Raw genomic sequence first — 12678 nt, 5'->3', positions numbered from 1 at the left:
GCTAAAGTCTGAACTGAACGTTTAAAGGTGGTTCTATCGCTTATTATTTATGGTCCTCAATATGCTTTCATCAAGGATAGGTTGATTTCTTATAGTGTTACGATTGCACGGGAGTGTATTCATTCACAAATCCTTTGTGGAAGTCCTGGGGTGATTATTAAACTTGATATGGAAAAGGCTTATGACATAGTGGAGTGGAGTATTCTGTTAGAGATAATGAAAAACATGGGTTTTAGTGATAAATAGAGACAATGGATTTATAGCTATTTATCTTCAGCTCATTTTTCTATCTTGTATAAAGGAAGTCAGATTGGGTTCTTTAAGGCTTCTCGGGGTCTTTATCAAGGTGACCCTCTCTCTCCTTTCATCTTCATATTTATGTTGAATGCTTCAGTGTAATGTTGTCTAATGTTGCAAGGAGTGGATATTTCTCGGGCTTTCAGTTGCCTAGTGGGGGACCTTGTGTGTCCCATTTGCAATATGCTGATGATATATTCTTATTTTGTGAAGCTCAGATTACTCAGGTTAGCAATATTGCTACTTTGTTAAGATGTTGTGCAATTGCCTTAGGTCCAAAGGTTAATTTTGGGAAAACAATTGTCGGTTTAAATTGTAGTGATGATGTGATTGGGACAGTGGCACATGTGTTGGGGTGCAAGGTGGAGAAGTTCCCAATCACGTATTTAGGGATGCCAATCTCGGATGGCCCACTCCCAATTGTGGTTTGGGATAAAATTCTTCAACGAATCCAAGTGAAGCTTGATATGTGGAAGTTTAAATATCTCACCTTTGATGGGGGGGGGGGGGGGGGGGGGGAGGATTACTCTGATTAAGGCTTGCCTATTGAATTTACTAATATATCAGATGTCAATCTTACAGATCCCTTCTTCTGTGGCTAGGAAAATTGAATTGTTGATGAGGAACTTTCTTTGGGGGTCAACTGCGGAGACGAGAAAATTCCATCTTTTTCGATGGGATTGGGTGTGCACACCCAAAGGGGGGGACTCGGAATTAGAAAAATTAAAGCTGTAACCAAGCCTTGCTCTGTAAATGGTGGTGGAGGAGTTTAAATTTCAAAGATCATATGTGGTACAAAGTCATTGCCTCGAAGTATGGTACATATAGCTTTGGTATGTGGGTTGGTGCAAGAAATGGGGTTAGGGGAATGTCCTCATGTTGAAGGTCGATTCATTCTTATAAAGCTCTTATTCATAGAGACATTCAGTGGACCTTAGGCAACGACAACAATATTTCCTTTAGGCATCACAAGTGGGTGGGGGATTCTCCACTGAAACAAGTCTTTCCTTTGGTCTTCCAAAAGAATGGGTAACCCCAATGCAATTCTCTTATTACTATGAGCATAGGGGTGAACATATTATTTGGAATATCAACCTCCCTTATAATAGGATTCCCGATCCTTTCTTTTCTGAACTTTCTGGTTTACTTAGATTACTGGAGGATGTGTATATCCCTCATAATGCCGTTGATGAGGTCGTTTGAGAGAGAGATAAAAATGGAGAATATTCGGTTAAGCCTATGTACCAGTTGCTTTTCCATGATAGATGGCAATGGTCTATGCCTGAAACTGCCATCATTTGGAAGTGGCCTTTGCCTCTTAAGGTGCAACGCTTTTTATGGTTGGCTGTTCAAAACAATATCTTAACGGTAGATAATCTCATCAAGAGAGGGGAAATATTGCCAAATGTTTGTCTTATGTGTAAGCAGGATGGGGAATGTGGAGATCATCTTTTTCTTCACTGTCCTTTTACTTATTGCATTTGGAGATGGTTCTTTGAACAGCTTGGGATTGCGATGGTAATGCCACCAAAAGTTGAAGGTATTTTGCAAAATATGACGCTTGATTTACCTTGGATTGGGCTTATAATTTGGCAAATCACTAGAGGCATAATTTTATGGGAAATTCGGGAAGAGAGAAATAGAGGAGTGTTTGACGGGATTTGCTTGCCTTTTGAGAAAATTTTGAAGAAGAATGTTGCATGCAATTTGGCTATAACTTTCGGTTACCAAAGTTGGTCAAGATATATCGGAAGTGGATGTTAGGAGAAATTTTTAAAAAAAGTTCCAGCTGGGTTTCCTAAAGTGCAGACCTAAAGGAAGATGGGTGGCCCCAATCTTCGAGGTCTTTAAGCTTAATTTTGATGGCAATTCGTTAGGGAATCCGAGTCCAGCGGGATTTGGTGGTCTGCTTAGGGATTGGCTGGGGAATGTTATTTTTACGTATGCAAGTCCTCTTGGGGTGCATACTGCTAATTTTGCCGAACTGTATGCATTGTTTTATGTCTTGCGTATCTTTGTAGTGAGAAACTTGGGGCCTTATTGCATCTTAGAAGGTGAATCCTTGAATGTCATTAACTAGTGTAAAAAAGAGCAGAAGTTGCCTTGGGAGTTCAGATTTTTGCTTTTACAGATTCTGATCCTGGACCTCTCTAGTCACTTCTTCTTCGCTTTTGCACATGTCTATCGGGAAGCTAATGTTCTGACTGATTCTCTTGCCAAAAGGGGTTCTCTCCTTTTTGAGACTATTGTCATATCATTTTAGTTTTAATATAATAGTGGAACTTCTATAAAAATAAAGAAAGAGAGGGTGAGATTTGGACTGAACTACTCAGTGGGAAGCTCTTCGAGATGGAGCCATCGGCATGTAGCACGAGGTGGAGACAGGAGAAGGGACCAAAGTCGTATGAGTAAGAGTTGGAATGAGGTTCTTGTGGGTGACAAAGAGAAAGAACCACTAGGGAGGAGAAGTATGAGAACTCTTTCCAAAATAGGAACGGTCATAATGAGTTGCCAGGAGTTGTGCTACAGCCTCCCATCGAGGCAGAAGACCTTTCAACATTGTTAAGAATATGGAGGGAGTCAAGGTCATTGAGCTGGAAGATAAATGTGTTGAAACTTGGAGGCCGATACTCACGAAAGTTTTAGTTTGCTCGTTTAGCCCTCCTATCAGAGACCTTAGCATGTTAAGGGACCGGGCTATCAAGACGTGGGGCTGTAGTTTGGCGTGAAGAACAGTACCAGCAGACCATATCCTAGTTATCTTTGGTAGAGAAGCAGACCATATCCTAGTTATCTTTGGTAGAGAAGCAGACCATATCCTAGTTATCTTTGGTAGAGAAGAAGATGCTAGACGTATCTTCGAGCAGCATTTATGGCTCCCAAAATTGCCCGATCTAACTGCTAACCTGCCGGTTAGATTGGAACCGGCCAGTGTCTGGTTTCGGTTTTGGGTGGTTAAGGTGATAAACCGGTATCTAAAAAAAAAAAATGTATTTAAATTCTAAAAAATAAGAAATTTGATTTGCAATGCATTTTTAAATATTCTTTACATTATGGTAAAGATTAAAAAAAAATTTGGTCATTAAGGCTCACTTTTATATTTTCCCATCTTTTTTAGAAAACTTTAAAAATAGCCCTTGAAAAATATAAAATGGGTTAAAATCCATTTTTTCATTAATTTTCAAATTCATTTGAATGTGTTTTGTTTTAATCATTCTTTATATGCTTTTTATATTGTAGTAGATTTTCTTTTTGTATTTTTTTAATTTTTTTTTAAACTTTTTTGACGGCCTGGGACTTACCTGGTTAGAGCAGTTGAATCGGCCGGTTTACCGATTAGGCCGGTTAAAGTGCTTCTAGGCCCATGTCCGGTTAACCATGCCGATTTGATTTTGCAAACAAAAGATTCAAAGGGGTCCTGCTGTGTCTCGAATGGTGGTCTCTTAAAGCAAACCCATTTCTAATACATATGCCTGCTATGTGGCCGAGCATAGAAGGAATCCCATACATGCATGGACTAAAGAAGTTTTTATCACTTTAGCACTGGAATGTAGCAAACAGATAGAGGTGGACTGGTTCACTTCTGTTGGACAAGCATTGAGCAAATTGAGGATAAAAGTTCAGATAACGCCAGGTAAGAAGATCTCTAACTCTCATCCTTAAAGTCCTTGAAGATTATTATCACGTTTCGATTGTTAAGGAGGAGACCTCAGCCACTATCATCCCAACCACTCCAAACTCCATGGAATCAGTTGCTCAACTTGCCACTAATTGCAAAAAACCAGTGGAGAATTCTGAGTAGCAATGGAGGGTGGTATCCAAAAAGAGAGGAATATTATTCAAAATGGTCAAAACAAAAAAGAAAAAAAAGCAACTTAGAGGCAAGCATGGAGAAGGAGATTAGCTTTCAGCTTGCCACTGGTTCTGGACGGAAGGGGCTTGGCAGCTTAAGTTCAAATTCAAACACTACAGATACCTCTCTTGCAACGGCTACCCATATGATGAAGACACAATCTCAACCATTCGAAATCCCGGCCGTTCAATTGGGCAATAGGCATGCCCTCTTCTCAAAGACCATATAAAGCTGACTCCTTGGAGACCACCCTTATTGCGTCCCCATGCATCAGACGTGTGCACTCTGAAAAGGCGGCTTCGTCTAGTTTAAAGTTGGTCGTCCACCCAACCCAACTTGCGGTGATGGAGACTGATGATCTCTGCAATCCATGAAGCACTTGAAGTCGGTGGATGCGGTAAGATTGACCGAGAAGGCGGATAGTCAGGACATCAAAAAGGTAAGCTTTCCCCCCACGCCGCTTCTTTCCCAAGAGATACAACCTGCCATCTCATGCCTTTACATGCAAATGGAAAGTCCTTATATGGAGGCAACAACCAGGGGATGATCACGCTCCTCTGGTTCTTTTTGTATGGTCTAACTTTCTCTGTCTCACAAAGAACGTTTGCTTTCCACTCTAACCCTAAAGAACCTAACATGACTCCCAAAAGGGTCATGATCTTTAAATCCAATTACCGACTTGTCATCTGTTGTAACCCCGCTTTGGTCCCTGCCCTACCAGTGGACACCGTGAAAATGTCGTTATCCCAATGGGAGAAAAGCAATGGCCAGGGCAAATTGACCTCAACACACCATCGATGGCGGCAAACGAGGAACACATAGCCAGGGGACTACTTTTGGCCATTATTCCCTATGCTCCTCCAATCCTCATCCCAGAGTCATTGGACTCCTCTGATGAAGACCTCTCTCCCACAAGCTGCTATTTTGGAATTTTAGAGGGTTAGGGAACCTTAGAAAAAGAAGAATTTTGTAGAAAATGGTGCTGCTATTCTGGAATTTTAGAGGGTTAGGGAACCTTAGAAAAAGAAGAATTTTGTAGAAAATGGTGCGAACTCATAAGCCGCAAATCATTATTCAAGAAACAAATCTAGCTTCCCCTGAGATCCCTCTAATTAGGTCTTTTTTGGGCTTTAGCTCGGTTGGCTTTTGTTTTTATGCTTTTGATGGCCTCCTGGAGGCCTTTCCACTGTTTGGGACCCATCTGCTCTAGTGGTTTGATTTTTAACTTTCTTTTAGATGTATTCTTGTTTTGCTTGTTGATCCTGGGCCTTTTCTTGGTGCTCGTCGTATGTGTATGGGCCCAATGCTCCAGTGGATAAGAACTCTTTTTTTATGCTTTAACTGATATTATAGTGACATCAAATGTGCCATGGAGTGGGGCTAGGGATTTTAATCAAACAAAAGGACCACATAAATCATTAACGACAACACGTTTAACAAATTACATGGTCGCATTTGATAATTTCATCAATATGAATGGCTTAATGGATTTCAATATGGTGGGAGCATTCTATACATGGACTAATAATTTTGCAAATGTCCCCAAATGTCTAAATTGGATCGATTTCTTGTAACGAATGGATGGGAGGCTAATTTTCCAAAAGCAGTGATTTTAACTCCGCCTCCTAGCATCTGATCATGCTCCCATTTTATTGGACACCGAAGGATATGTTTTTGGACCATCCCCATTTCGTTTTGAATTAATGTGGTTGGGAGAATGTAGTCTGAGGGAGGAGGCTCTGGTTGTTTGGACTTCGGAATAACACTCATTCAAATGGATGGGCAGGGTACCAAAAAAGCAGAAAACTATAAACTCTCAAACAATGGTTAAAGCAATGAGGAAGGACTAAATTTGGGGATGTGGCTAGAAATATTGCAAACACCTCTAATACCATTAAAGAGCTCAATCAGATGGAACAAAATAATTGAGGGATTGAATGAAGAACAGAAGAATACAAGAGAATGTTTGAAGGCTGTTAGATGATCTAATTAGAATGGAAGAGATCTTTTGGTTTCAAAGATCTAGATCTAAATGGATCAAAGAAGACAATAATACCAATTACTTCCATGCAAAAGAAAATTCTAGAAGAAGAATAAATATTTTTAGTTAATTATACCAGGTGAGGAACCAAAAGACAAAAATGGAATGGATCGCCATAATTTAGTTATTTCATAAAGCCTTCATTTCGGGGCCTAGATTGCCAATGTCAATAGACAACCTCCCCTTTAATAGACACTTTGAAAACTCAGTTGTGGAATTGGAAGCACAATTCACCATGGAGGAAATCAAAACAACAGTTTTTGGCTTGCCTAGACATAAAGCACTAGGGCCAGATGGCTTCCTAATTGCATTTTTCAAGAATTATGGGAGTCTGTCAAATATAACTTCATGGATTGGTTCCAACAATTTACAACAATGGGATAGTCAATAAAGCCTTAAACTCCACCTTCATTGCCTTAATTCCCAAAAAACAAAACTCGGCTTCATTGCAGGACATGAGACCTATTAGCCTGCTTTCGGACACCTATAAAATATTGGCAAAGGTGTTAGTAAACAGACTCAGGAATGTGCTAAATGAGGTTGTGAAAGGACCACAAACAGCTTCCATAAAAGATAGACAAATCATGGACGGGATTTCTAATTGCAAGGAAGTTATCCACACTACGAGATTCTTGGGCAAAAGTGGCATCCTACTAAAAAATGACCTTAACGAGGCCTATGCTAGAGTTCAGTGAGAATTAATGGGTTTTGCATCAAGGTGGAGAAAATAGATCATGGGGTGTTTATTTTTGGTGCACTTCTCTATGATTATCAACATCATCAACAACAAGGCTTGTGGCTGCTTCAAAACAAAAAGGGGTATTCGTCAGGGTGATCCCTTATCCCCTTTCTCTTTGCGGAATCTTTTAGCAAAATGTTGAAAGGGGTAATAGAGTGGCCTCATCTCGGGACTACATGCATATCCAAATGGCCCAATTTTGTCCCACCTACAATATGCTGATGACACACTACTCCTTGCTCAAGCAACCAAGGAGCAAATCCAAAATATTCAGTTTTTTCTTAAATGCTATGAATTAGTGTTAAGAGGCCAGAGTCACCATGAACAAAACTACATTTGTGGATATTGATTGTGCAGATAGGGAGTTAAATGACTGGGTGGAGTGGCTAGAATATGGGGTTCAATCATTGCCCAATTGCCCATTAAATATCTGAGCATACATCTTTATGATGGTAGACTCCCCAGGGACTGGTGGATCCGATAATACATAGATCTCAGTATATACTGGATGGATAGAGATCAAGATACATCTCATTTGGTGGGTGCATTACTCTTATACAGTCCTCCACACTATCCAACCTCCCCATTTACTAATCCCATTTTAGAGCCCCTGCTTTAATAATAAAAGGATAGATGCAATGATGAGGAACTTCTTATTGTGTGGATCCCAAAATCACAAAAAGTTCTACCTAGTAAAATGGACCACGTGTGCCTACCAAAAGAGAAGGTGGCTTCGGAATCCAGAGACTTAATGCATTAAATAATGCACTTCTTACTAAATGGTGATGAAGACTTGGCAATCACAATGGCCAGCTATAGGGTGAGATAGTCATTGGGAAATATGGACAAGACCAAAGAGGATTCATCGCAAAACAGCTAGCCTGAAATGCTCTGGTCTCAATGGTATGAAAAAGAATTAATTTCGTCGTAGCTCTAATTATTAAATGTACTAGAATGTTGATTGGAGATGTGACGATCCAAAATTTTGAAACTGAAAAATAATAATATAATAATAATGATAAATTATAATAATAAAATACAAACAATAATTTCATATTCTTGTCACGTGGATCACTTACATAGTGTGGTCCAAAAGAACTACTCTTTCTTTTTGCCTCTTTTAGTTAGCGTGGAGGGACTTCTCTTTTACTACCCATTGACGTGACAATTTATTGTCCATATATGTCGTCTTTTTTACACATCCACCATCTATGTGTACGCAGTATATGAAATCATGTTCCATTTATCAACCTTTTCAATCTTTCCTTGCACCGAGAATGCTGGTGGTGCAAATCCCTTAAATCATTCAATCATTCCACCATCTACATAATCTGGGGCAAGGACAACCGGGGCTGGCATTCAATCCTTCATAACTTGAGTCATGGCCTCGAATGCTTGAGGTGACCATATGGCTGAATACACGTGATTGATGTTGTGGAGATTTAAAAATTTGAAATTAATTGAAAAAGTAAAATAATTTAGAATTTGTTTTGTTCCTTTAATAAATTGTCACATCTCAGGGATTTTAGTGTTATAAACTTGGGGTGTGACAATTATGGTATCAGAGCACCAGGATAGGATTCTTGGCCTAGAATCTTAAGAGGACCCTTAAATTGTATAGGGATAAACTAGCAACTAGAGTTTGGGTGTTCTTGCTTCAAGTTAAGATGTCCAGAACTTGTATTAGCAATTCGAGCAAGAGTAATGAGAACACTGAGGCTTTCGGAAAAGTTTTACGTGCTTGAGGCCATGACTAAAGTTATGAAGGATTGTATGCCAGCCCCGGCTGTCCCTGCCCCAGATTTTATAGATGGTGGAATGATTGAATGATTTAAGGGATTTGCACCACCAGCATTTTCGGGGCAAGAAAAGATTGAAAAGACTGATAAATGGAAGATGGCTTCTTATACAACATACACAGATGGTAGATGTGTCAAAAAGCCCACATATATGAACAATAAGCTGCCACGTCAATGGGGAGTAAAAGAGAAGTCCCTCAATGCCAACTAAAAGAGGCAAAAAGAAAGAGTGGTCCTTTTGGACCACACTATGTAAGTGGTCCACGTGACAAGAATATGAAACTATTGTTTGTATTTTATTATTATTATTTATCATTATTATTAATTAATAATTATTATTTATCAGTTTCAAAAATTTTGGGTCGTCACAAGAGATGCGAGAAAAATAGGGTTCTGGAACACCAAGTGGCTTGGTAGTTACATGCTAAAAGTTCAATTTCCAGAACTATATCAAAGAGCTAGAGAGAAAAAGGCCCTTGTCAAAGACATGGTTAGGGGAGAGGCAGATAGGGCCATTTGGAATGTTTTTCTGGATGTCCATAGAGTTAGCCAGGTAGTGGAAAACTGGTATACCTCTCTAATGGCAATGGTCTAGGTTTCTTCCACTGCTCAAGAAATCGTTGGCAAGATCATTTGGGATTTAGAGCCTAATGGGACTTTCTCTGTTAAATCTTTATATAGATAAATCTCAGGGGATTGATTTGTACAATTCAACCTAGCAATCCATAAATATAACCCTGGTAGACTAGCTCCAAAGATGCGGAATAATAATTACGAATGTTTGCTTATTCTGCAAGTCCAATGAAGAAACAATTATCTTATTTTCATTCATTGCCCATTCACAAGAGAACTTTGGGATTGGGTCTTCAAAAAGTCAATGGCAGGGGATCCTCCCCAAGGATGTCACGAGCCTATTGGAACAGGCTGGTCCCTTTTGTGAAGGATGTTCTTTGCAGTAGGAATAGGGAACTTATGGAAGGAAAGAAATAACAGAGTGTTTGAAGGGAAAGCCAGAGACAGATGTCAAGTTTGTCCAGTAATCACATCTATCTACACACAACGGGCACAAGTACAACCGGCTTTCATTGACTTTCCAAAGGAGCGCCTCGTTCAAAATTTCAAAGAATTGTTGTTCTCTAATACAGTTATACATGATCCCCTCTATAGAGGCTATCACCAAAATCATGGGTCAAATTGAATATTGATGGTCGTGTGCGAGGTGAAGAGCAGATTGCAGGGTATGGTCGACTATTGAGTGATAATAATGGCAACGTCCTTTGGACATACCAAGGTCGACCAAGGTCGATTGCATAGATATGGGATCAATGAGGCAGAGCTATGGGCCCTTAAAATTTGGTATTATCAATATGGATCCAAGCCACTCGAGGATTGTAGTCGAAGGAGATTCAGTGAAGACAATCAACTGGTGCAGATCCCCTTAGCAAACACCATGGCAATGGAGCTCTATTATAGATGAAGTCTTGTATGGTTTACTAAGAAGGGAGGTTATTTTTAATCATGTCCATAGAGCACAACCAAGAAGCAAACAAACTATCTAAAGCTACAAGAGCTGATTAGAATCTTTGCTCTATACCTTTTGAGAATGGCATCTTGCCAAGGCCATATTATTTCTATATATGCCCTCTCATCTTCCTTCGTAACTCTGTGCTTTTCTTTTTCTTTTATCCACTGATGTAATCTATTTCATTTTCTTACTAAAATTTTGTTAAAGTTCAAAAAAAAAAAAAAAAAGATTAATCTTCGGTCCTCAACCCATTATCGTTTTAAACGGTGTTTTAAAAATCGGAGAACCGATCCGGAATTGGGCGATCCGAATCGGGTATCGCCCAGCCCGTTCCGGATCGTGTAGAAAAACTGGATTCGGACGATTCTCTACCTAGAATCGCCTTGATGAGGCCATGAGTCACCAAATGATGTCATGGATCGCCGGATCTGACTCGTCAGTAACGTTTTTCTATTAAAAATTTGAATTTTACACGCCGACCATGTGGCCACGAATTAAATCCTCAACTGCATAAGCCCACTTACACGTGGCCCTCAACCGAATACTTATCATCTTGGGTATATACCCTTTTCTTCCCACATCCCTTCGATGTGGGACAATTCATTCTCAATGAACTTCCAAGAATAACTCCCCATCAATTCGGTGTATTATTCTTCCCACACCATTGGTGCATAACCAAGGGATAAATCATTTGTATATTACGTGGGTGTAGTGGTGTACTATTAGGGAAGGGCGCGTCATGAATAAGAAGGTTTACGTCGATGGTGGCAATTAAATTATACGATAAAAAAAAGAAAAATATTATTAAAAATAATAATTAGGTGCCCACCACCCCTATCTTTCACCAAAAAGATTTAAATTTACTTACCCAAAAAAAACATAAAAATTCCATTAGGCTATTATCTCATGGGATTACTTCATTATATGATTAATAATTAATTAATCAGTTAATTGGGATTAAAAAATTAGTACTACTTCATAGGATATTAAAAAAAGCAAAAAAATAATACTAATACTAGTTTATTGAATATTAAAAAATATATTACTTTAGAAGATATTTTAAGAGAGAAAAATAACACTAACTCACACCACTTTAGAATTTATTTCAAGTTGCTTTATCAATTATCCCATATTGCAAATATGAATTTCTTTAATTTATTAATAACCAAATCTTGTATTTTATTTATTACTTTATTTATATTATAAATTTTTTGTAATATATGTTTTCTTATAATTGTAAATAAGATTTTTTAAATTAGATGATATTATAAGACATTTTATATTTTTATTTTCATAGTAAAATAATTATAAAATATAAATTTATAAACCAACAACTTCAATTTCAATATATATTATTATAGTTAGTTAGGTTGTAATAATTTTGGATGAGTAAAACGAATAAATAAACGTTTGATACTTTGATCTGATACTAATTTATGTGGGAAATTAATTTTTTTAATCTTATAATATAGAAATGTTTTCTAATATTTTTAAATTGTTTTGATATAATATTATAATACTATATTACAATTAATAATTATACAGACATCCAGGTAGGAAAACAACATCTCAGTATGTACCTATTTTTATAAAATAATGAAAGTACATAATTCATCACTTCTAATTTCGTTTAGAAACTAAAAGAACACTATTTTAAGAAATTTATAGCGATTTTTTTAAAAAATGTAAGAGAAAAAAAAATGAGGAAACTTATTAAAAATACTAATTGGTTGAAAGGGCCCACCACCCCTATCCTTCACCGAAAAAATTTAAATTTACTTATCCAAAAAAAAATAAACTAATACTATTAGGCTATTAGCTAATTGGGATTAAAAAAAGTAGTACTAGCTCATTGGATATTAAAAAAACAAAAAATAATACTAATACTGGTTTATTGAACATTATAAAAAATATTAGTTTATGGGATATTTTAGGAGAGAAAAATAGCACTAGCTCACACCACTTAAGAATTTATTTCAAGTAGCTTTATCAATTATCCCACATTGCAAATATGAATTTCTTGATTTCTTTTCCTAATTTTATTAAAAGATGATTGCAAATTTATGTTACTAAATTCTATATTTCTATCAACACTAATTATTATACATTAGATTTATTTATTTGTGAGGGTATGGATTCTATATTTCTATCAACACTAATTATTATACATTAGACTTATCTATTTGTGAGGGTCATACCCTTGTTTTTTGAATCACGTTTATCATAATATTGTAATTAATAATTATACTAATTACAATGATAATCAAATCTTATATTTTATTTATTAATTTATTTATATTATAAATTATGCAATGTAGTATTTTTTGTTATAGTTGTAAATTAGATTTTTTAAATTAGATGATATTATAAGACAAATTTCAAATTTATTCTTATTTGTATAGTAAAATGGCGATAAAATAATAA

General features: G+C 37.2%; 1 protein-coding gene and 1 long non-coding RNA gene across 10 annotated transcripts in view; one reads left to right on the top strand and one right to left on the bottom strand.

Annotated features, from left to right (window-relative positions):
- Nucleotides 1-12678, bottom strand: part of LOC18444477 (uncharacterized) — a 42942-nt gene that overhangs the window by 8864 nt on the left and 21400 nt on the right. For 2 of the 9 annotated variants that reach the window (XM_020673705.2, XM_088852082.1), the window contains one exon: nt 6304-6675. The exons of 5 other annotated variants lie outside the window; for them this stretch is intronic. In XM_020673705.2, coding sequence (XP_020529364.1) covers nt 6635-6675 — 41 coding nt within the window. In that variant the 3' untranslated portion in view covers nt 6304-6634. Of the gene's footprint in view, nt 1-3811; nt 4065-6303; nt 6676-12678 lie in introns of those variants that run through there. 2 more of the 9 variants (XM_088852086.1, XM_020673709.2) reach the window with 2 other exon arrangements.
- Nucleotides 4298-5391, top strand: LOC148779739 (uncharacterized). Its single transcript, XR_016044573.1, has 2 exons — nt 4298-4589; nt 4872-5391. It is a non-coding gene; the product is annotated as an uncharacterized LOC148779739 (long non-coding RNA).

This window comes from Amborella trichopoda, chromosome 11 (genome assembly GCF_054954075.1).
Source record: "Amborella trichopoda isolate Santa Cruz 75 chromosome 11, AtrichopodaSantaCruz75HAP2 v2.0, whole genome shotgun sequence".
In the NCBI taxonomy this organism is placed as follows: Eukaryota; Viridiplantae; Streptophyta; class Magnoliopsida; order Amborellales; family Amborellaceae; genus Amborella; species Amborella trichopoda.
Note: the sequence above shows the minus strand (reverse complement) of the source record. Positions and strands in the feature narration are given on the sequence as shown.